A 21540-nucleotide genomic window follows, 5' to 3' on the forward strand; every position below is an offset into this window, starting at 1 on the left:
GCCACATAAATATTCCCCACCCACCTGGCTAATTTGCAGAGATTGTCAGAAGCAGCAAGTCTGTTACAAAGAGAATGCACCAGTGCAAGAGGACCCTTTGCTTCACCCTCCTCTCACACACAGTATGAGCCGGGATCCACTTTGGCTACCACCCACCAGCCTGAGGTTGGCTACACTTATCCCTCTTGTGGGACGTTCAGCAAGAAGCAGCGCTAGCAGTAGATCTGATTGGAATGGGGAGAGGGCACCTGTGTTAGCCACACCCTTCAAAGAGAGAAGAAAGGGAACCACTTGACAAGGAAACTTTCAACTTCATTTTTTAATTTTAGAAGTCTGGATTACAAAAATTTACAAAAAAAAAATCACAAAAATTGATTTTTTGACCAGTAAAAAAATAAATTAATTAAAAAAAAATCAGAAGGCCCTGGTGGGGTATGCCAGAGATCCCAGAAAGGGATCAGCTTTCTGACATCACATTTGGGAAGAATGGTATAGAGTTACAGCAAGAAACTCCATCAGGGCACTGAGACATCTCTATAAACACATCTTCTTCCCTTAGTTTGTGCGTAGGAGGTAAGGTGGGGAGTTCAAGTTGCAATATGCTGCATTACAAGTAAAGGACTGTACACCCTGCAAATATAACTAGGCTTTAGACTAGTTACAAACCACTGCTAAGGTCTAGCCTATGCTCCAAATGAAATCATCTTACCACCTGGTTTGGGAACAAGGGTAATGCAACCAGGATTGTATTTATAGTATAGACAAGCTCTTTGGCCTCATCAGCTCTAGCCTTTATGCTCCTTCAAAAGTTTTCCACCATTGTTACTGCCCATTTATATCCAGCAGCAGTCAGAGGTGCCAGTGGCTGCTAGTAGTTTAACCACCGTGTTGTTCAGAGCTGTAGGGTTAGACAACATCGGCAGTTAAAAAGGCAATGGCTGGTCTATATCAGGACTTCCGTCACCGGTGGAGATGAATTGATGGTGCCTACAGTGGGACCTTTTAGTGAAAAAACTGTTAGAGGGAACATAGCTTTGGAGTGGGGCGGTAAGAGAAGGTTGTGGAGGTTTGAGATGAAATATCAGAAAAGGAGCTTTATAAGGTGGATGTTGCACATTTTGGCCTGTCCAGGCTGGCAGAGAATTATGTGAAGAGAAGCAATTTGAAAACATGCTTATGCTGCCCAGGATATATAGGATTTCAGAGTGTTTAGGCAGAATGAAATAGACACTTTCCAGCTGAAGTAGGTATCTAGTTTAGAAAATGCAAATTACGTCCTGGGTGCATTAGACATCATAATAATGTTCAGTCTTTGTTTAAAAACTCTTCTCTTAATACAGTTCCATGACTGTAGAACAGGGCCTTATACAGTCCCTCACTTCTTGAACAGAGTCAGGAGAGAATATTTCAGTCCTGGAGGATTACTTCCTCTCCATGATTATCAGTTACACATGTAGCTTTTGTTGTGTTTGGCTGCATTCTGGACAGCAGTACATTTTGCCCTGTGCTAATAGTAGGTGAAGGTGCCTAGAGGCTGTAAATATGTCCTATGGAAACATTACAGAAGTTACAAGATGACTTCGATACAGTCTACAAATGATCCCATCTACTAGGAAAGGGCAGTACAGCAAGGCATGCTAAGATGAAAGGAATCCCTCCCTCCTTCCCCACAACCTAGCATTAATTTCCACAAACTATCCAAGCCCTACAGCACACTGATATACCCTTGATTCACAGCAGGTTATGTGTTCTTAAGTTTCTGTCACAGGATGCCGGAAAGCAGATTTATGAAAGTTTTTCTTGAGAACGTGACCATCCTAGCCTAGCACTGGTCATGTTTCGTGCACCATTCTGCTGGGTGATGCATCTGTGTCAGCAAATCCGTAGCTCATTCTCCAAGCCATAGATTTTTGCCTTCAGGTTTCTTAGCTCCCCTTGAATTTTCCGGGTTCGTCTGTTCCCTTGGCGGACCTCATGCAGAACTGCAAGGTCCTGGTCTGGTCCAATGTTCATGGTCACCTAGAGAGAGAGAGAGAGAGAGAAAATAAAACCAGAAAGACCTGGTTTATGGTGTATGATCTGGAGAAAAGTTATGAAGAAGAGCAATCCTGTCCAAGGATTCACTGTGCCTAGCAAGGGGGAACTACAACCACAGTGTGTCTGAGCTGCCCTGACATCATACATGGAAAGGAGTCCCAAGATGGATTGTAGATAATGTAGGTGTCTTGTTAGTACCATGTGGGTGTGTCCTGCAAGTGCAGTGGAAGAGGGATCTCTAAAGTGTAACAGCAAATGTATCAGTAAATGGTCAGTTGTTTAACAAATCATTTCCAGTATGATTTAAAAAGACTCATTAAAATGTGACAAATTATATATTCTATATATATGTTGCATCTGAGGAAGTGGGTATTCACCCACGAAAGCTCATGCTCCAAAACGTCTGTTAGTCTATAAGGTGCCACAGGATTCTTTGCTGCTTTTATATATTTCTTATTACCCAGCTTTTTTGTACTTAAGTCTCAATTGTAGTCTCAGGAGACATCCTCTACAGGTGGTAGTGAGGATCATATCTTGACTTGGCAGAAAACTGCATTTGGTTATCAAATAGTTCTTTTTGACCTAGAATAACCAGAATGATTTAGGATCATGGTTGTTATGTCTCGCTTGTATGTTGTATTTTACTCATGCACCCCCTTCTGATCAAGTATGTAATAAGAACAGGACAATACAATTAGGTTGAAATAATTACCTAGGTAGTGACATGGATTTGATTAACCATTTCCTTTTCTTTTCTTAATTTCTGCAAGTTAACCATTCCTTGTGGTATCATGTGAATAACCCTTCCTATGCAGGATATTCCAGAAATCATTGTATTCTATACATGACCACCTGAACTTACTTCTGCACTTTGAGCCTTAATTCTTTGCGCCAAGCACTCACGTCTGCTCACACTGAAGTTGATGACAAAGCTGTCATTGACTTCACTGAGAGCAGAAGCAGTATCTAGAACCGTCAGGAGAAAAGCCAAACAGGTCTGCAACACTCCATACAGAATATACTTCTGCAGTTAATACTTGCCTCACAGTGGTGTTGGAAGAATCAGATTTTGTAAAGTGCTTGGAGATATCAGATGGAAAGCGTTAAAGAAGTAGCATAACTCGGTGCCCTAACTACATCCACTGTATAATCACACCAATCCCTAGTAATCTGGATGCCTACTCAATTAACAGCTATGAGTATTTTTCTCTTCACAATATACATATAACCTGTAACTTTCCTTAACACTGAAAGGTACCATATGTTACAAATATCTAAAGGCCCAAGTGAGGAAACACAGGGATTTCCAATAACTTAGGCTCCAAGGATTCGAATATTCAACCCTTCCCTGACCCTCCCACAAGCCAATTCCATCTCAGCCCTTGCCCCAAAAATGATTAATTATTACCTTGAAGAGCTGTTTCTCTATGTCCTTCAACCTCTGCCGAAGTTGCTTGATGTCATTCTTGAAGCCCTCCACCTCCATGCTACGCCGTTTCTCCAGGGCCTCATATCGTTGGGTCATTAGCTGCAAACGCTTCCCCATCTTCTCTGAGCGCTCCTGGGGATAGGAAAGCACAACAGAACTTGTAGGGAAGGGCACCATCGACAACACAAATATGGAGAAGGGGAAATCAGACAACCCCAAGAGGCTGCAAACCCGACCTGCAGCAGCAGACAGAGGAGTTACCTTGAAAAGCTCTCGGCCAACATCTCCTTCCTCACGAATTCTAGCCAGCTCACCCTCCAGAGCAACACACTGCTCTCGGTACATATCTGCCAATCGGTGTGCCTGTGTTAGCTGCTCCTGTAAGGACGGGAGCCCAAGAGAAATAATTAGGATTAACAGATGCTGGAGGCAGGTAGCCAGTACTCACAGCACCTCCCTCCCTAAAGAACAAAGTGGGACGCAAGGCAATTGTCACAGCTCTGAGAGTGCTCTTTGGTGGAGATATGGCAGAAAATAACCAAATGAGTAGCCTTAGAAATTGGAGTTGGTGCAGGTAGCCAGACAAGATTCAAATTACAGGAGCAACTCTGTTCAGATGAGACATTAAAAGTACAAAACAAACCTGGTTCTATCCACCATGTAGTCATTAGAACCCACAACACTTTTTTAAAAAAATACCAAGAGTTGGTCCCATTGTCCTCAGTCAAAAATTCCCCATCTCACATCTGTTTGGTTGCTGCTCTCCATCTCAGAGGTGGTTACATTTCAGTGGTGGATAAAGCAATTACTTTAGGTATATACCAGGGTCGGCAACCTTTCAGAAGTGGTGTGCCGAGTCTTCATTTATTCACTCTAATTTAAGGTTTTGCGTGCCAGTCATACATTTTAACGTTTTTAGAAGGTCTCTTTCTATATGTCTATAATATATAACTAAACTATTGTTGTATGTAAAGTAAATATGTTTTTTTAAATGTTTAAGAAGCTTCTTTTAAAATTAAATTAAAATGCAGAGCCCCCCCCAACCGGTGGCCAAGACCCAGGCAGTGTGAGTGCCACTGAAAATCAGCTTGTGTGCTGCCTTCGGCACGCGTACCATAGGTTGCCTACCCCTGGTATATACTGTGGTTAGTAAACTATTATGGGTACATGTAATACGAGGGTAGTACAAGTTCCCATGGTTTTCCCTGCAAGTACATTAGTTGATGAAGAACAAAAACAAAACAGACTGCTGGACGGGAGCAGCAGAATTGTGAGCAATGTTATTCCCAAAAAAGCAGTGTTCTCATAACAGCAGGCAAAACACAGTGTGTGTTCTTCCTGCCAGCAGTCAACAGAATTTATTCCAAAGGATGGTTGCCCATTTCATGTCTGGAAATACCGAGTCCTAATAAAGAGCTTGAGACCTGTGCAACGATATGCCACTTGGCAGAGGGAACAAGCTGAGGAGCTACATGCTTGTTTTGGGTGCAGAAGGAGCGGGGGATATTAGTCTTCTGAGACAAAATCCCTGGAGTGCCATTATAAACTAACAAGAGTTCTAGCTACACAGCATTTTATCTTTAAAGTCAATAAGCAACAACATCCCCTGTAAAGTGAATCTTTCTATGCCTCAGACAGCATAACAAATGTATCCCGGTATGGAGAATTCCCTCTCTAAAACAGGGAACACCAGTTTCTCAGTAAAGCACCAGGGTGAGATCCAATCCTAGACTCTCTCAAACATCCATCCATAAACAGGTGGATTTCTTTTCCAAGGGAACAGCAATTACCTTGAGTTCTCCACTCTGTGCTTTCCAAATTTCACTCTCTGCTTGAGAAATTGGCTTGATGTCTCTCTCCTTCTCCTTCTTCTCTCTCTCTGGCTCCCTGCTGATAAGTTGATCCCTGCTTACATCAAGCTTCCTCAACAGACAGTCCTTCTCTGCCATCCATGATTTCTCATTGGCTCGTGCATCGAACTTCAGCTGAAGGAAGTCACGTGTGCTCTCATACAGCAGGTTTTGAGTCTGATGGAGCCTGAAGACAGGGATTGCACTAAAGTAATAATATCACTGCCTTCCTCAATTCCCTTCATCATTCACCTGTATTCTCACTGGGAGCTGGGGTGGGCATGGGATAAGAGAGGCCAGGAGCTTCCCTCACATATTTTCAAGGGCCAAGTTCTCCAGGGATGAAAAAGGATTTTTAGTTTGTAATTTATTCAATCAATCTCCAATTACATACCAAGCAACTGACCAAATACTCTGCTTTTCTGCCTATTAGGTTGTAAACCCATAGGTGATTTTTATATTCTGCGTTTCCTGCCATGATTAAACCAGAACCATTCTCTTGCACTCACTTATCTGTTAGGGTTTTGATCCTGTCCTGGTCCCTCTGATGCTGGACCTGCACTTCTTCTATGTGAATCCGCCTGTCCTCTAGCAGTGCATCAAGCTGCTCTTTGGATAACCGCGTCTGCTCTTCCATCTGAGCCTGCAGGGCCTCCACCTGGATTGGCCCACAGGGAAGGCATAGAGTGAGATCCTAAACCAGGCATGCTGCCCTGCTTGAGAGTCCTGTTTAAATTCCAGGTTAGGCACAGACACAGTGAGAAAACACCCCCTTGCCCTGTAATGCTTTATTATATAGGTCTAACTTCTCTGCAGGCCTTGAAGTTAGAAGCAATCTGCTTTGGCACTCTAGAAGTTTCCTGTAATAGATCCCTACCTGGTGTGAGAGACATTTTACAGAAGGTGGGTCAGATTCTTCACTCATTTCCTGCATTGGGCACAGGAAGGAAAGTGGAGGGGCAAAGATGAATTCAAGTGCCTTTTGTGCATCACTAATTCTGGCCACTGTTGTAATTTAGAGCAGCCCGAGGGCTCTCATCACCCAAATGCTTTTCTTGTTTCATGCCAACCTTACCCCCCTTGTAAGTCCACTGCAGAGAGAGCTAAATAGATTGGGATTAAGTGGGAGGCACTGCCAAGGTAACATAGAGGGGAGATGGGCATGCCCAATGAAGGGATAGGCAAGCAGCATGTTTGGCTGTCGTATAAACCTATGTGTTACATTGTATGGAATATGTGGAACACCATATGTGGGCACCGATATGACAGATTGGCATCAGCACCACCTAGCCCGCTTGATGGCCCATCAAGGGACATCAGCTGTACAATAAACCAATTAAAAGATCAGGGACCACACCTGATGAGTCAGCAAGCCATGTATGGGCATGCCTATGGAAAGAGAACTCTAAGGTTTTTTCATGTGCTATGAAGCTTGTGTTTGGAACACAGGAAGTGCAAGCCTTATGGCAAAAGAATATAAAAGGCAGCTGCATCTTCTCCATTTTGCCTTCAATCCTGCTTCCTACCTCTGGAGTGACTTTTCTATAACTGAAGCTCTGAACAAAGGACTGAATGATCCATCCAAGCTGTGGATGTGTTCCAGAGTGACTTTCAAGCCATGAAACTCACCAACACTGCTAAGAACCTGATACATCATGGACTTTGTAGTCTGATGTATGTACCAAATTGCTTTACCATTTAACAACTCATCTTGTTCTTTCTCCTATAATAAATCTTTAGTTTTAGACACTAAAGGATTCTCTAGCAGTGTGGTATTTTGGGTAAGAGCCAAACCTATACTGACCTAGTAAGGTGAGAGGTTTCAGTGGTAGCCGTGTTAGTCTGTATCAGTGCAAAAAAAAAAGAGAGGAGTCCTTGTGGTGTCTCTAAGGTGCCACAAGGACTCCTGTTTTTTTTTTGTTTTTTTTTATGACCTAGTAAGGTGGCTGTCACTTTGGGTCAGAAGAACATTTTGTATATGTGAGCAGAGTTTTGAAATAACTCCTCATTGTACTGGACCGAAGTGCTGACTAGGGGCCACAGAACTGGAATGCACTAAGAGGGCTGTGTGATTCCCCCCTACCCCCCACCTTGATAACTAATGTGGGGGGATCAGAAGCACAGTTTCTGACTGGTTGGTGAGTGTTAACCACCAGCCTATGGGAGAATCTGCTCTCCCTTTTGCAGCGTGCCCTGACCTTGCCATTTCCAGTGAAGGCACCCCTGTGTCACCACAGGTCACACCATGCACATGCAGAAGTTGCATCTGTTGATCAGTAAATGCTCTTTTACCTGCAGTAAGAGTGTTTGATTGTCTCTGTGATATCTCTCTGGACTTTCAGGTCTCTCTCCTTTTGCTGGGGGCTTTGATGTGCTTCTTTTAGAGCCAGCTGCAGAGAACAAGATTAATTGAGATAACTACTCTACTCCATTCTCCTAGCCTAGCCTATGTGTGAGACTTTGCCCAGCAGGGAATATTGTAGGTGTGCTGGCTGGCCTGAAGGCAAAGGAAAGGAAGAGCTTGCAGCTACTGCACCACAGCATCTTCCGGCAGGAGTCACTGCAGAAAACATTCTAGCACTGGCTTTGGGGAGCTCATGGCGACTGCATGCTTTTTACACATCCAGCACTATCGTGCTATTTAGCCACCCTCCAAGTACTTGTCTTCTTGGCTGGTATGGAAAGTCACTTTCGGGGTACCTGTTCTGGAAGTATAAGTATCACTCCGTTCATGTGGATCCCTGGATTGGATTGGTTTTTGAGGAATGGTGGCCTAGAGGAGCAAAAACAGAGTTGTTACCTGAACGTTCTGCATTCTGTTCTCTGAGCCCAGTCATCAAGAATGAACACTAGAGTGTGTGGAAAAAGACTTAAAAGAGCACCATGTCCATCGGTGCAGCAGGAGCAAGGTAAAGACATTTGCAAAAGAAATACCAGCATTGAGAGCAGATGCCCGCTACGATGGGGTGCTTGAACGTTACATTTTCCACCTCTTACACCATTGTATAGTTCTCAATGATTGGGGATTGGTGACTTCAATGGGAACAGGATTAGGCCGTTAGCAGAATATCCAGCATTCAGATGTGGGAGGGAAAGGAGGAGCAACAATGTGCTTTCTTCTCCACTTACCCTCTTGCCAGCTGGCGCACTGAGAAACACATATACAACAAATCTACGTATACCCATCCACTTAAACCCAGGAAGAAATCAAAGGCAAGAACTAACTGCTCGGTGCATCTATTGATCCTCATCTAACTTGTGTGCTGATTCCTCTAACTAACACCATAGAATGAAATAGGAACAGAGACAAATCTTGTCAGTGACGACTAATTTCGCAAATGATTTTCCCATTATTAATTACCACACCACCCCCCGCATTGGAGGTCTGGGCATCTCCAGTGTCATTGCTCTGCATTCACCTTCCCCATAGAATTGTTCTCGGACATCCGCCTTCCTCTGCAGCATGGGGCACGGGTCACTTGCTGGAGGATTCCCTGCACCTTGAGGTCTTTAAGCCATGATTTGAGGACTTCAACAACTCAGACATAGGTTAGGGGTTTGTAACAGGAGTGGGTGGGTGAGATTCTGTGGCCTGCATTTTGCAGGAGGTCAGACTAGATGATCATAATGCTCCCTTCTGAGCTTAAATCTATCAATCTATGGCCTGGTCTACACTATGCGTTTATACCAAATTTAGCAATGTTAATCCGATTTAACCCTGCACCTGTCCACACAATGAAGCCCTTTATATCGATATAAAGGGCTCTTAAAACCAATTTCTGTACTCCTCCCCGATGAGGGGAGTAGCGCTGAAATCGGTATTGCTGTGTCGGATTAGGGTTAGTGTGGCCGCAATTCGACGGTATTGGCCTTCAGGGGGTATCCCACAGTGCACCGTTGTGACCGCTCTGGAAACTAATCTGAACTCGGATGCACTGGCCAGGTAGACAGGAAAAGCCCCGTAAACTTTTCAATTTAATTTCCTGCTTGCCCAGCGTGGAGCGCTGATCAGCATGGGTGGCCATGCAGTCCCAAATCCAAAAAGAGTTCCAGCATGGACCGTATGGGAGATACTGGATCTGATCGCTGTATGGGGAGACAAATCTGTTCTATTAGAGCTCCGTTCCAGAAGACGAAATGCCAAAGCATTTGAAAAAATCTCCAGGCTATGATAGACAGAGGCCACAGCAGGGACTCAACACAGTGCTGTGTGACAACCGTAACGGAAAGCCAAAGAATCAAATGGACGCTCATGGAGGGAGGGAGGGAAGGAGGACTGAAGACTCGCCCTATCCCATAGTTCCTGCAGTCTCCGAAAAGCATTTGCATTCTTGGCTGAGCTCCCAATGCCTGAAGGGCCAAAAAGATTGTCGCCAGTGGTTCAGGGAATATCTTGTCAATTTACCCCCCATCCCCCCCCAAAGAAAAGGGAAAAAAATAGTTTCTCGCCTCTTTTCAGTGTCACCGTATGTCTACTGGATGCTGCTGGTAGACTGGGTGCTGCAGTGCTAAACAGCACCATCCTCTCCCCTCCCCTCCCCGGTGGCAGACAGTACGGTACAAAATGACTGATAGCCGTCCTCGTCATCATCCTGTGAGTGCTCCTAGCTGGCCTCAGTGAGGTCGGCCGGGGGCGCCTGGGCAAAAATGGGAATGACTCCTGGTCATTCCCTTCTTTAAGCTCTGTGTCCTGGAGATTCAGTCCTGGCAGATGGTGCAATAGGGCTGGTAACCGTCCTCATCATAGCAGCTGGAGGCTGAGCTCCTCTTCCCGCCGCCCCCTTTCATGTCTAATGGAGATTCTTGACTATCATAGCAGTGGGAGGCTGTGCTCCTCTCCCCTCACACCCTTTAATGAGTAATGGAGATGTCCTGCCTGGAGTATCATAGCAGCTGGAGGCTGCCTCCCCCTCATTTTATCTTACTAAAAAGTCAGTGTTTCTTATTCCTGCATTCTTTATTACTTCACACAAATGGGGGGATAACTGCCACGGTAGCCCAGGAGGGGTGTGGCAGGAGGGAAGCAATGGGTGGGGTTGTTGCAGGGACACCCCCTAGAATGGCATGCAGCTCATCATTTCTGCGGGATCTCTGGGGCTCTGACCTGGAATGGCTGTGCTCTCTGGCTCTCTAGTAGACTTGCCCACTATTCTAGGCAGGACTGACTCTATTTTTAGACAAAACATAAAGAAGGGAATGACCTGGGAAGTCATTCCCATTTTTGTCCATGTGCCCCCGGCCGACCTCAGTGAGGCCAGCCAGGAGCACCCATGACAGCAGCAGACGGTACAATATGACTAGTAACCCCGTCATCATCAATTTCTAAAGCAGCAGACAGTGCAACAGGATGGTAACTGTCTCTGCTACCTTGCAAAGGCAAATGAATGCTGCTGTGTAGCACTGCAGTACCGCGTCTGTCAGCAGCATCCAGTACACATACGGTGACAGTGAAAAAAGGCTAAACGGGCTCCATGGTTACCATGCTATGGCGTCTGCCAAGGCAATCCAGAGAAAAAGGGCATGAAATGATTGTCTGCCGTTGCTTTCACGGAGGAAGGCTTGAGCGACGACATTTACCCAGAATCACCCACGACACTGTTTTTGCACCATCATGCATTGTGATCTCAACCCAGAATTCCAATGGGTAGGGGAGACTGCGGAAACTATGGGATAGCTATGGAATAGCTACCCACAATGCAACGCTCTGGAAATCAACGCTAGCCTCAGTACATGGATGCACACTGCCGAATTAATGTGCTTAGTGTGGCCGCGTGCATTCGACTTTATACAATCTGTTTTTAAAAAACAGTTTATGTAAAACTGGAATAATCCCATAGTGTAGACATACTCTATGAATCCACTCAATGCAATAAGAAAAAGCAGCCATCAGGGAGCTGATACAGTACCCTTGTTCTCATGGCACTTCTGCAATGGCTCCAGCGTTTACACCAGCTGGCCACAGTCCCCAAGACACAGTATGCCAGTAAGGAATTGGCTCTGGACATGTTCCTTCCCCACTCCCTCTGCCAGGGCCAGTTAAACTATCCGAACCAATTGAGAGCTCCCACATACCAAAGAAAATTCAGGGCTGCTTTCAGGGACTTTTGCACAACCTGAACAGTGCAGAGGGCAGCAAGCAACCTTTTAAAGCTTTTTTTTGTTTTGTTTTAAGCAGATTACACAACTGGGAGCCAATCATGCTCTCCGGCGGAAAATTAAAACAAACAAACAAAAAAAGCAGAAGCCCAGCCCTCATGGGCAAGCCCCGAAACAAGCAACACAACACACTACTTAAAGAAATGAATAGGCAATTACATACACAAAAGAAGTCTATATAGGCTTGCTGGGCACCACTTGGCAGCCTGCAGGAGGGACCTGACAACAGTAGAGAATGTGGCCCATTATTTCAAGTCTCACACTGCACTCTCGCATCACGGAATGCCCTGGTTTTGCCCCCTCTTCATGCCCTGAATCACAGTCATGACCTTTCTGGTCAAACAGGAGTTGTGTATGGGACTTCAGATCCATATACACACTGCTGCTGAGAGTCACCACTCTTGAAACCTGTCACACTTACTCTCCTGGAGGAAAACATACTTCCTTTGCAGCTCTCCTGCACTGGAAATGAAACCCGGATTTCCCAGCACTAACTACCAAGACAGAGGGAAGGCCTCACTCTTTGTCTCGAGTCCCATCACTAGTTTATTACAGCACATATCAGACCAACACAGAGCCAGCTGAATTTCAAACATCCACGTTTTCTGGCAACCCTCTCCATAGTTCTGTTTTGTCTCTTTGGCTCCACAGTGGCAACTCACTGTGTAGAGCACGGGTCAGCAACCTTTCAGAAGTGGTGTGCCAAGTCTTCATTTATTCACTCTGATTTAAGGTTTCACATGCCAGTAATACATTTTAACATTTTTAGAAGGTCTCTTTCTATACATCTATAATATATAACTAAACTACTGTTGTATGTAAAGTAAATAAGGTTTTTAAAATGTTTAAGAAGCTTCATTTAAAATTAAATTAAAATGCAGAGCCTCCCGGACTGGTGGCCAGGACCGGGGCAGCGTGAGAGCCACTGAAAATCAGCTTGTGTGCTGCCTTCAGCACATGTGCCATAGGTTGCCTACCCCTGGTGTAGAGCTTCTAGGGGCTGAACCCAAAGCAAAGTTTGCCAGAGAAACAAGCTATTCCCAATGAATGGTCTTACCTTGTGTGGAGGCTCCTTATGAAAATAAGTAACTTCTCCTGTGTCTGTTCCCACCAAAGCCAAAAGATGCTGAATCTTTTTTCTGTCTTCCAGCTCCCTGGAATTCATGGAGAAGCATCAGCACATTTCTATTCCAAAATGCATTAAGCCTGTAATCTCTCTAGAGGTTGTTATTGTAGTTAAAGGAGCAGCTCTAACCTGTTCTTCAGATTGTCACAGCCCATGAGACAATGTTGTCCTTAAGCCAGACTGCTAGAGATCCTGTTAACACTGAAGATGCATGGGAGGAGTTTCCATTTCTGCTGGTGCAGTGAGGAATTCCCCTTTTAGTACAGCCTGATAGTGGTACATGAGCTTATATAGAGAAGGCGGATGCTGAAAGGACAGGGTCTGTGAATTTATTAGTAAGAGCTCATAGTCCAGGGGGAATATGACCTAGTTAGGAAGATTTCAATCCTGTAGATGTTCTACTTTTCAGAAGACAGAGAACCTCCTTTGCCTTAGAAGCCCATGTATTCCACCACAATCTGGAATGTGATGGATATACAAGGTTTTAGGCACCCCTTTGAGGGTACACAAGAACACTACCCAACACACATAAAAGGAGACCCCATCAAGCCAACCAAAAATCGCTGAGATTAATTCTCAGCCAAAGTTCAGAAGCATCTTAGGGAGACATGTGCTACTGAGAGCTAATTTGGTGCAGCTGTGCCTATTCAGGCTCATTACCTTAAGAAAGACCAACAGGGGGTGTTGACCAGAAGACAAAACAGGTAGCTCTGGGGAAAACAGAGGAGTTACCCTCTTTGGTCTGTGTTTTCTATGAGTTTCCTGCTTCTAAAACTGCAGAGAGGAAATGCAGCTAAAGAATTATGCCAAGCTCATGCCAAGTTGAGTTAAAGCAGAACCTCCAAGCTGACGTAGGTGATTTTGTGATCCAACCTGACCCTTCGGTAAACTTTTGCTCTTTGTTATACCCCGGCCCTGTTTTGTGGGCCTATATTCTGAAGCAAGATCCTTGGAGCTTCGGTTTCTCTGGTAGGGCAGACTAGGAGTCCTGCAGCACAGTCATCTCACTTTTTAAAAAAAAGGAAGTTTGGAATAATTGAATAATAGTCAGTACAGTAGATCTGCATAGAAGGGAGGAGCAATAGCAACATTTCTTTTGTCCAGTTCAGCATTTGGGAAGATTGCATAGGGCCTGATCCTCAGAAGTGTGGCACACCTGCAACTTCCACTGACTTTAGACCCATAGTGAGATTAATAACAACTTGTATTACAGTGCCTAAGTACTCCAGTTACAGAGCAGGACACTGCAATGTGCTGTACAGACACAGAATAAAAAGCTTTCAAGATGGCTCTACTAATTCATGTGGCTTCCAGAAACACTACCCGCCCATGAGAAACAGCTAAGAAAACTCTTCCCCCCACCATCTCCATCCCTATCCCCTCCCAGCTCTGCACCTGATTTTCAGCCGGTCATTCTCAGCATAGAGGCGCAGCACATGTTCCCTCTCCTGGAAGAGGTAAACTTGCATGTCACTCAAAGCCTTCTGTAACTCTGCAATCTCCTGTTCCCGTTGACGCATTTCCCACTGTAGTTTGTGCTATGGAGAGAAAACAGGGCACGTGAAATGATACTGAGCATCTGACAACAAAGACAAAGAACATCTTTTGCTTCAGATGACCCTAGTCTGCATCTAAAACTAGCAGCTGTTAGTGTGTCAAATGACTAGGATTGGCAGAATTTGCTTTTTATTTTTTTTATAATTGATTAATGCTACTGAATTTTATTTTTATCAATTTAAGTTTTCACGGTTGAGGAAAAGTATGTTTTAAAGCATTTTTTTCAATTTTTATCACTTAAATTTTCACAGTTGTGGGAGCTTATGGGGATGGGGCAGGTCAGCCAATAATTTGATGACAGCAGACATTGAGATACAAAATATTAAAGCTTTATAACCATTAAAACATTAATTATCGTATGTCAAAACATACAAAGTAAACAGACTTAAATCAAACTCTAACAAGTTCTCATGTGGCATTTTTCTTACTTTGCCTGTCTGTAAATTTTGATCATTGACGGAAATACCTTTTTCATTGGTTTGTGTGTGTACCCTGAAATAGATTTATCAATATTTACTGATAAAAACCCAATTCTTCCAAGCTCACAAATGACTGTCTTAAATTGGACCACCAAACTTTAACCAGCAGAGGGCAGTATTGGCAGTTTGTCTGGAGAAGATTTTTCAACAATGAGCAACTCCCACCATGCAATCCTCTGCCTTGATCCAAGTGATCACAAACTATTAAACCTCTCCTGGGTTAAGGTTGGGGTACTGTGGGCTTTAACAATAAGCATTCTGACTAATTACAAAATTGTCTCAGCGATCATGGTTTTCATGGGGGAGAAGTAACTAATTCATCAGAAGAGCATTCCTGTAGGAAAGGGACCTGGGAGACCTGCAACGTTTGGCGCCTTTCCCCACTTTGACCCAGATGTGCAGCTGAGATATTTCCTACATCTACTGAGGGTTCTCAGTCTGTTTCAGAGATGGCTGATTCACGAGCAGCTCAGTGCATAATGTTTTCAAAGGTGGTTACTCTTCTGCCAGCTACCTTCTCAGTAGAAAAAGTGCCAATTTTACAGGATACAGCTACATAACCACTCTGACTGATGTAGTGAGGCATTAGGAGATCATCCTGCTTGTTAGAAGAAGCTCCATTTTGTAGGATAGTTTTTACTTAGATTATAAGCTCTTTGGGCCAGAAACCACTTTTACTGTGTTTGTAAAGCACCTAGCACAATGAGGTTATGGTCCATGACAGGGGCTTCTAGGTGCTACTGCAATATAAATAAAGTCTGTCCCAATAAAATGCTCATTAATTTTGGCCAAATGACCATTCACTGTTCACAGGTCCACTGTGGAGTGCAGGGCAAAGAAAAAGGGGAGCGCAACAGACCAGGTGAACATCTAACCCAGTGTTCAAAGGTTAAGAAAAGCCCAAACAGTGTAAAGGCTTCCCAAAAGTAGAGCCCAATAAACTAAAACAAAAAGACTTCTCTCAGTCAGCATTTCTCCTCCACTGGCTCCTAAATTGGGAGACCAGATGGCAAGAATTCACTCACTTCTAGTAGCTCAAGACATAGTGATTCTCCTTCAGCTCAGTCCTGCCACATTCCCCAGCAATTCCCTTCATGAATTATGTCACCTATGTTAAGTCTTCAACTAAGGGAGGGTATTAAAACTTTCTCTGACAACCATTGGTGTATATATATAGTCCATCACCAGTAAGCTATTTACCTGCTCATCATACGATCCTTTGTATCTCTCTAGCCTTTTCAAAAGGTCCTCGTATTCTTCATCAAACTCAGCGATCTTCTTGCGATAATATTCCAGCAGCTCCCGGGAGGGACGGAGGAAGGCCAGGCGCTCACTGATGGAAGGAAGAGGAGTAGAATCCCCCTGACTTGGAGCTGGAGAATTGGTATATCTGGAGGAGATAGGGGGTGCTGGCAATCTGGACAGAATGGTGGAACACACACACAAAATTAGGTTTCAGAGTGGTAGCAGTGTTAGTCTGTATCAGCAAAAACAACGGTCAGTAAACTATATTACCTCACCCACCCTGTCTCTTTAGTGTGGAACTTTTTGCCCATCCAAGCGTGATGGGAAAGGGGGTGCCTATTGGAGGAAAAGGGTGGGTGGTGGTTTTTGTGGGAGAAGGGTCAAGGGGGATGGGACAAGGTTGATGGGGAGGGGGAATCTGAGAAAAAGCAGGGGCAGAGAAAGAATAAGGGTTACTGCGGTAGTAAAAAAGTCTGCTGCTAGACAAAACACACAAAAAATAGACACTAGATAGAGGATAAACACACAGAGGAAAAAGATGTGAGGTACCAGTAAGCCAGGTCAGTCTAGGGAAAGATGTCAGAGATGACAGTATCAGAGCACTGAAGTGAAGGAGGAGGAGGAGGGAGAGAAGAAAACTCCATTCAATCAGAAAAGATTTCTGACTGCTGAGTCTAATGTACATTCTCAGGGTCCCACTGGATTATCTCTGCTCCTTGACGCAACAGCAGCTAGAAATGGCTTTACAAGTTCTGGTTCAACAGGAGACTGAACCCTTTCTTTTAAGCTGAAATCAAACTCTCACACTCTGACAGTGAGGGATAGAGAGAAACTTTTAAGTGTGTGTATTTGGTACCTAAATAGGATATTTAGGGATACAGTAATATCACATATATATGTCGGCATGCAAAATCCACATGCAACTGGATTCTAAATTTTGACACAAAAACTGAGCTTTGTGAATCATTCATTTGTAAATTTGGAATGTGTTTGAGCAAGTGCAAGTGTAGATGTGCATCTGTACACAGACCTCGGGCTTTGCTCTGAAAACTTGGCCCTTAGTAGCCATGTTGAGTAGACTGCCTGAGTTTTCAGATGTCAACTCTAAAAGCACTAAGAATAAGGGTACGCCCACAGTACCCGCCAGATCGGTGGGTAGCGATCGATCAATCAGGGATCGATTTGAAGACGCAATAAATCAATCCCCAAACGCGCTCCCTGTCAACTCGGGAACTCCACCAGGGTGAGAGGCAGAAGCGAAGTCAACAGGGGAGCCACGGCCGTCGATCCTGCGCCGTGAGGACGGGAGATAAGTCAATCTAAGATATGTCGACTTCAGCTACGCTATTCTCATAGCTGAAGTTGTGTATCTTAGATTGGACCCCCCGCCCCAAGTCTAGACCAGGCCTAAGAAAGCAGCTCAAGTAATTATTTGCTAAACAAATCCATTGCCAGAACCTGGCTGGACACTTAGACCTCAAGAGCCAGCCAGATGCCTCATGAATGCATGAGATCAAAGTGATGTTCCCATTAGAGACCTATCTAGAGACCTGTTATCAATATTGCTGCTCACATCAGATTTTTGATATATTAGAAACCTGAGGAATTCAAGACCTTTAATCTCCAGACTTCTTAGGTGAGTGCTGAAGATACATTAATACAACCATTTTATATAGCAGCTTTCACACCAACTGTATATGAAATTGCTTTAGAGTTAAATAATACAGTTATAGACAGACAATAGCAAAGGGGAAAAAATATAATTATGAGTAAAAAAAATGGTTTTAAATGATTTGACTTAGAGTACTATTGAGGAGTTGCAGAGGAGAAGACTCACAGCAACAGTGATAACACTATGGGATAGGAGAGATTGGATGCTGGTGTTAGACCAGTGTAATGAGTGGAAAAGGAAGATTGGAGCTATGCAATATGACAGAGGTTAGAGCAAGTCCCAGGAGAGCAATTAAGAAGCTAAATGAATGGGGAGGCAGAGGAGCTGTTTGAGGATAGCAGCAGTCATACTCACCTTTTGGAGGTGGGGGACATTCCTGGAGAGGAATCCATGGTATTCACTCCACCACCTACAAAAATGACAACAATGTACATTCTAGGAGCAAAGAGCATATGGCCAGCTAGACCGGAAAAATATATTAACACCTCTCTAGTGACGGGTATTGAATCGGGGTCCCTGGTAGAACAATGACTAAGACTGTGCCAAACATGCCCAGTGATGTTCAAAAACCACTGACTGGGCAGGATTTTTGCAGTCCCTTCTCAATTGCATGAAACTGGTCCCTAGATTCCTGGGGGGAGGGAGGGAGAAACCCAAACACCTGTGAAACACTTAGGATTTTCACTCAAAAAACCCCATCCCTATAGCTATTGAGAGCAAACACCCTGCACTTTCTAGAGTTCTGAATTTTCCTATGTTTCAAATTGCCTCGTGCTGCCTGGCCAGCCGGTCCCTACCCTGCGCCCCCAGCAGCGCCTCCCGCTGCCCCACCAGCCCGGGCAGGCCCCCGCTTCCCCCACCCTTTGCCGCCTCCCAGCAACGATCCCGGAGCGGCGCCCTCGCCTACCGAAGCGCGAACCCAAGCGCCAGCTGCTGCTCAACGGAAACGAGCCCAACCAAACAGCGCGGCAGCGCCAGCCAACCACAAGCCGCTCCCGCGTTCGGCTCCGCTTCGTGCCGCGCGCCGCGTGGCGGCGCCAGCTCTGCGCAAGGCCCTCTGGGAAGCGTAGTTCTCAGAGCCCTCCCCGGCTGCGTGCAGGAGGCCGGTCTCCACAAGGCGGAACTGGGCGCTGTGTGCGTGCTTAGGAGTCTTATGTTGGGGCTGCGTGTGAACCTTATCTCTATTTGCTATTTGAATGTGTTGGAACTGACAGGCAAAGTTGGAAATGAAAAAACCCTGTAGGTGAAAAGAAAAAACCCTGGAATTTCTGTTCCCATTAGTGTGTAGAAATTTTGAACTTTTCCAAATTTCCTGATCATCTCTAATTTATGTTAAAATGTTACCATGTCCTGGTCTATGTAGGCTGTGTTGTGATGATGATCTCTCTCTCTCCTCTGCACACACTCACTTTATTTCCTGAACTGGGGTAGTTCCATGTTTAGAACTAGTTACCAGCCAGCCTTGCACAAAATACATCCTAGCTTTAATATACATTGATTCAGTGCCATATACACTATACTATTAAGTACATTATTATTAATACCATATGTGAGTGCAGAGTTGTCTCTGTAAATATTAGGGTTTAGGATAAGACCTTCATGAAGAGCAGATTATCCCACCTTTACCTATTGGGGGCTTTTTTTATACTTTTCTCTTTCCTTTTATACTTCCATGGGTCTGATCCAGTATGGCAATTCCTATGTTTCTAACAAAGCCATCAGTTGTTAAATAATAGAAAATATGACTTGTGTACATTCGTAGCATAAATCACAATGTACACTTACTGTAGCATACTGTATCTCACCTACGATTTCTTTCAAAGTGACAAGTTTATTAATTATTAAGCCTGCAGAATTGGATCATTGCTGTCTCTTGACAGAAAAAGTTGGTCAGTTGCATGGGCACTGTAACAATTTGTATAGTGGGGGTGCTGGAAGCCAATGTACCAAACTGTAATCTCTGTGTATAATGGAAATCATTTCAGGCCAGGAGGTGCAGCAGCACCCCTAGTTCCAGCACCTATGGTCAGTTGGTAAAAGAAAAAAGAAGATTGTAATATCCTGGCAACATTTGTCTGAATGATGCATGCCTGTATGCACTAGCAAAACCCAGTGTATTTTAAACTTTCTGTGTATTAGAGGCCCCAGACTCTGGAGATTTTGGAAGTTTCTTCTGAAAGCCTCCCACACATTCTACATGTAGTTTTCTAAAATCAATCTTGTTGTCAGTTGGAGGCCCTGATCCATTTTGCTAGGAGGAAATCTGAGGTGCTGGATGCTCCTATGATGGAATATAAACTTAGGATAGAGACTGACAGGGAAAGAGTTAACCTCTCCTTCTGAGTAGAGGCAGGACCACAGTGGCCTGTCATGAGGAGAGGGTTTTACATGGTAGCAAGGCTCAGCCTTCTAAGGGGAATGAATTAATACAAGCACCATGATGGAAAATCATCACCCAACCAATAGCAAACAAGTGATATGATTTAAATTCAGCTCAAAAGGTTCATGATTTCATTGTCAGAGATCCCAAATTCAAATGTCACGGTTTATGGATTGTTTAGGTCCGTAGTTCTCAACTTTTGTACTGGTGACCTCTTTCACATAGCAAGCCTCTGAGTGCAACCCACCCCTTATAAATTAAAAACACTTTTTTATATATTTAACACCATTATAAATGCTAGAGGTAAAGCACGGTTTGGGGTGGAGTCTGACAGCTTGTGACACCCCACATAATACCCTTGTGAACCCCTGAGGGGTTCCAACCCCCAGTTTGAGAACTTCTGAATTAGGTGTTACTCTTGCATCCCACAACCAGTGCTTAGTGTTATTTTCTCAGTCTGAGGCTCACTTCTCATGTAAAATATTTAAACTTCTAATGCAGGGGTCGGCAACCTTTCAGAAGTGGTGTGCCGAGTCTTCATTTATTCCCTCTAATTTAAGGTTTCGCATGCCAGTAATACATTTTAATATTTTTAGAAGGTCTCTTTCTATAAGTCTATAATATACAACTAAACTATTGTTGTATGTAAAGTAAATAAGGTTTTTAAAATGTTTAAGCAGCTTCTTTTAAAATTAAATTAAAATGCAGAGCCCCCTGGACCGGTGGCCAGGACCCAGGCAGTGTGAGTGCCACTGAAAATCAACTTGCGTGCCGCCTTTGGCACATGTGCCATAGGTTGCCTACCCCGTTCTAATGAAAGTGTAGTGTAAGTATGCAGGAAAAATTGCAAGTTTCCAAACCAGCTTTGTTTCTTAACCCCTTTCTTAATATACTTATAAAGCTGTGAGTTTTGTCAGGTCACTTTCCCCAACAAAACCCAGACTGACAAACATAAACAACAAGAAGACAGGAAAGTGGAAGAGGAAGAAAGAACAGATGCTTTTTTTAACGGTCCACTATTAGCTGGCTGGTGATTGTTGCCAGCTGCAGGCTGGAGTTGTGGCTGTCTCCTTGGATATGCAGAGTTCTCTAGCTCATCGGAGGTCAGGTTGGAAAGGCTAGATCAGAGACGAAATCCTACAGCATGACAGTTTCCTCTTCTTTCCCAGGGGAAGGAGACAATGCAGGTAGCCTCACATGAGCAAAAACAAACAAAGAACCCCACAAATGTATGATTGGCTTGTGTTCATTGATAATATTTGATAAACACCATAGCCTAAGGTTCAATAAGTTAAGCACCCTAAATTGGAGCAGAAAGTTAGGGGAAGCAAAATTAAAAAAAAAAAAAAAAGACACACACAAACACAGAGAGAATACAAGACAAACTGCCCTTTCCAAGTTATTCTGGGGTTTATAGTCAGGGGCAACTCTAGACATTTCGCCACCCCAAGCATGGCGACATGCCACGGGGGGGCGCTCTGCAGGAGGTCAACCAGAGTCGCGGGACCAGCGGACCCTCTGCAGGCACGCCTGCGGGAGGTCCCTGCCGCCCTCCTGGCAACCGGCAGAGTGCCCCCCGCGGCATGCCGCCCCAAGCACGCGCTTGGCG

At 44.4% G+C, this 21540-nt stretch overlaps 1 protein-coding gene across 1 annotated transcript; it reads right to left on the minus strand.

The window, feature by feature from the left end:
* Positions 1-347: 347 nt before the first annotated feature.
* On the minus strand, positions 348-18544 carry CCDC77 (coiled-coil domain containing 77). Its single transcript, XM_030543107.1, has 12 exons — positions 18459-18544; positions 17906-17960; positions 15835-16051; positions 13994-14136; positions 12530-12626; positions 8017-8089; positions 7609-7706; positions 5826-5974; positions 5257-5503; positions 3728-3844; positions 3446-3598; positions 348-2019 (listed from the first exon to the last, which is right to left on the minus strand). Exons 2-12 carry the CDS (start codon positions 17941-17943, stop codon positions 1873-1875), a joined length of 1479 nt encoding a protein of 492 aa, XP_030398967.1. The 5' UTR covers positions 17944-17960; positions 18459-18544; the 3' UTR covers positions 348-1872.
* Between the last annotated feature and the right edge of the window lie 2996 nt (positions 18545-21540).

This window comes from Gopherus evgoodei, chromosome 1 (assembly GCF_007399415.2).
Source record: "Gopherus evgoodei ecotype Sinaloan lineage chromosome 1, rGopEvg1_v1.p, whole genome shotgun sequence".
Lineage (NCBI taxonomy): Eukaryota > Metazoa > Chordata > Testudines > Testudinidae > Gopherus > Gopherus evgoodei.

What these genes read in the sequence shown, in the direction of transcription:
- CCDC77 (XM_030543107.1), bottom strand. Translation starts at nt 17,943, where the DNA reads ATGGATTCCTCTCCAGGAATGTCCCCCACCTCCAAAAG. An exon ending in ATAAGGAGCCTCCACACAAG is followed by an intron (nt 8,090 to 12,529) that starts GTAAGACCATTC and finishes TTGCTCCTCTAG; the next exon opens with GCCACCATTCCTCAAAAACC. An exon ending in TACTTATACTTCCAGAACAG is followed by an intron (nt 7,707 to 8,016) that starts GTACCCCGAAAG and finishes TGTTCTCTGCAG; the next exon opens with CTGGCTCTAAAAGAAGCACA.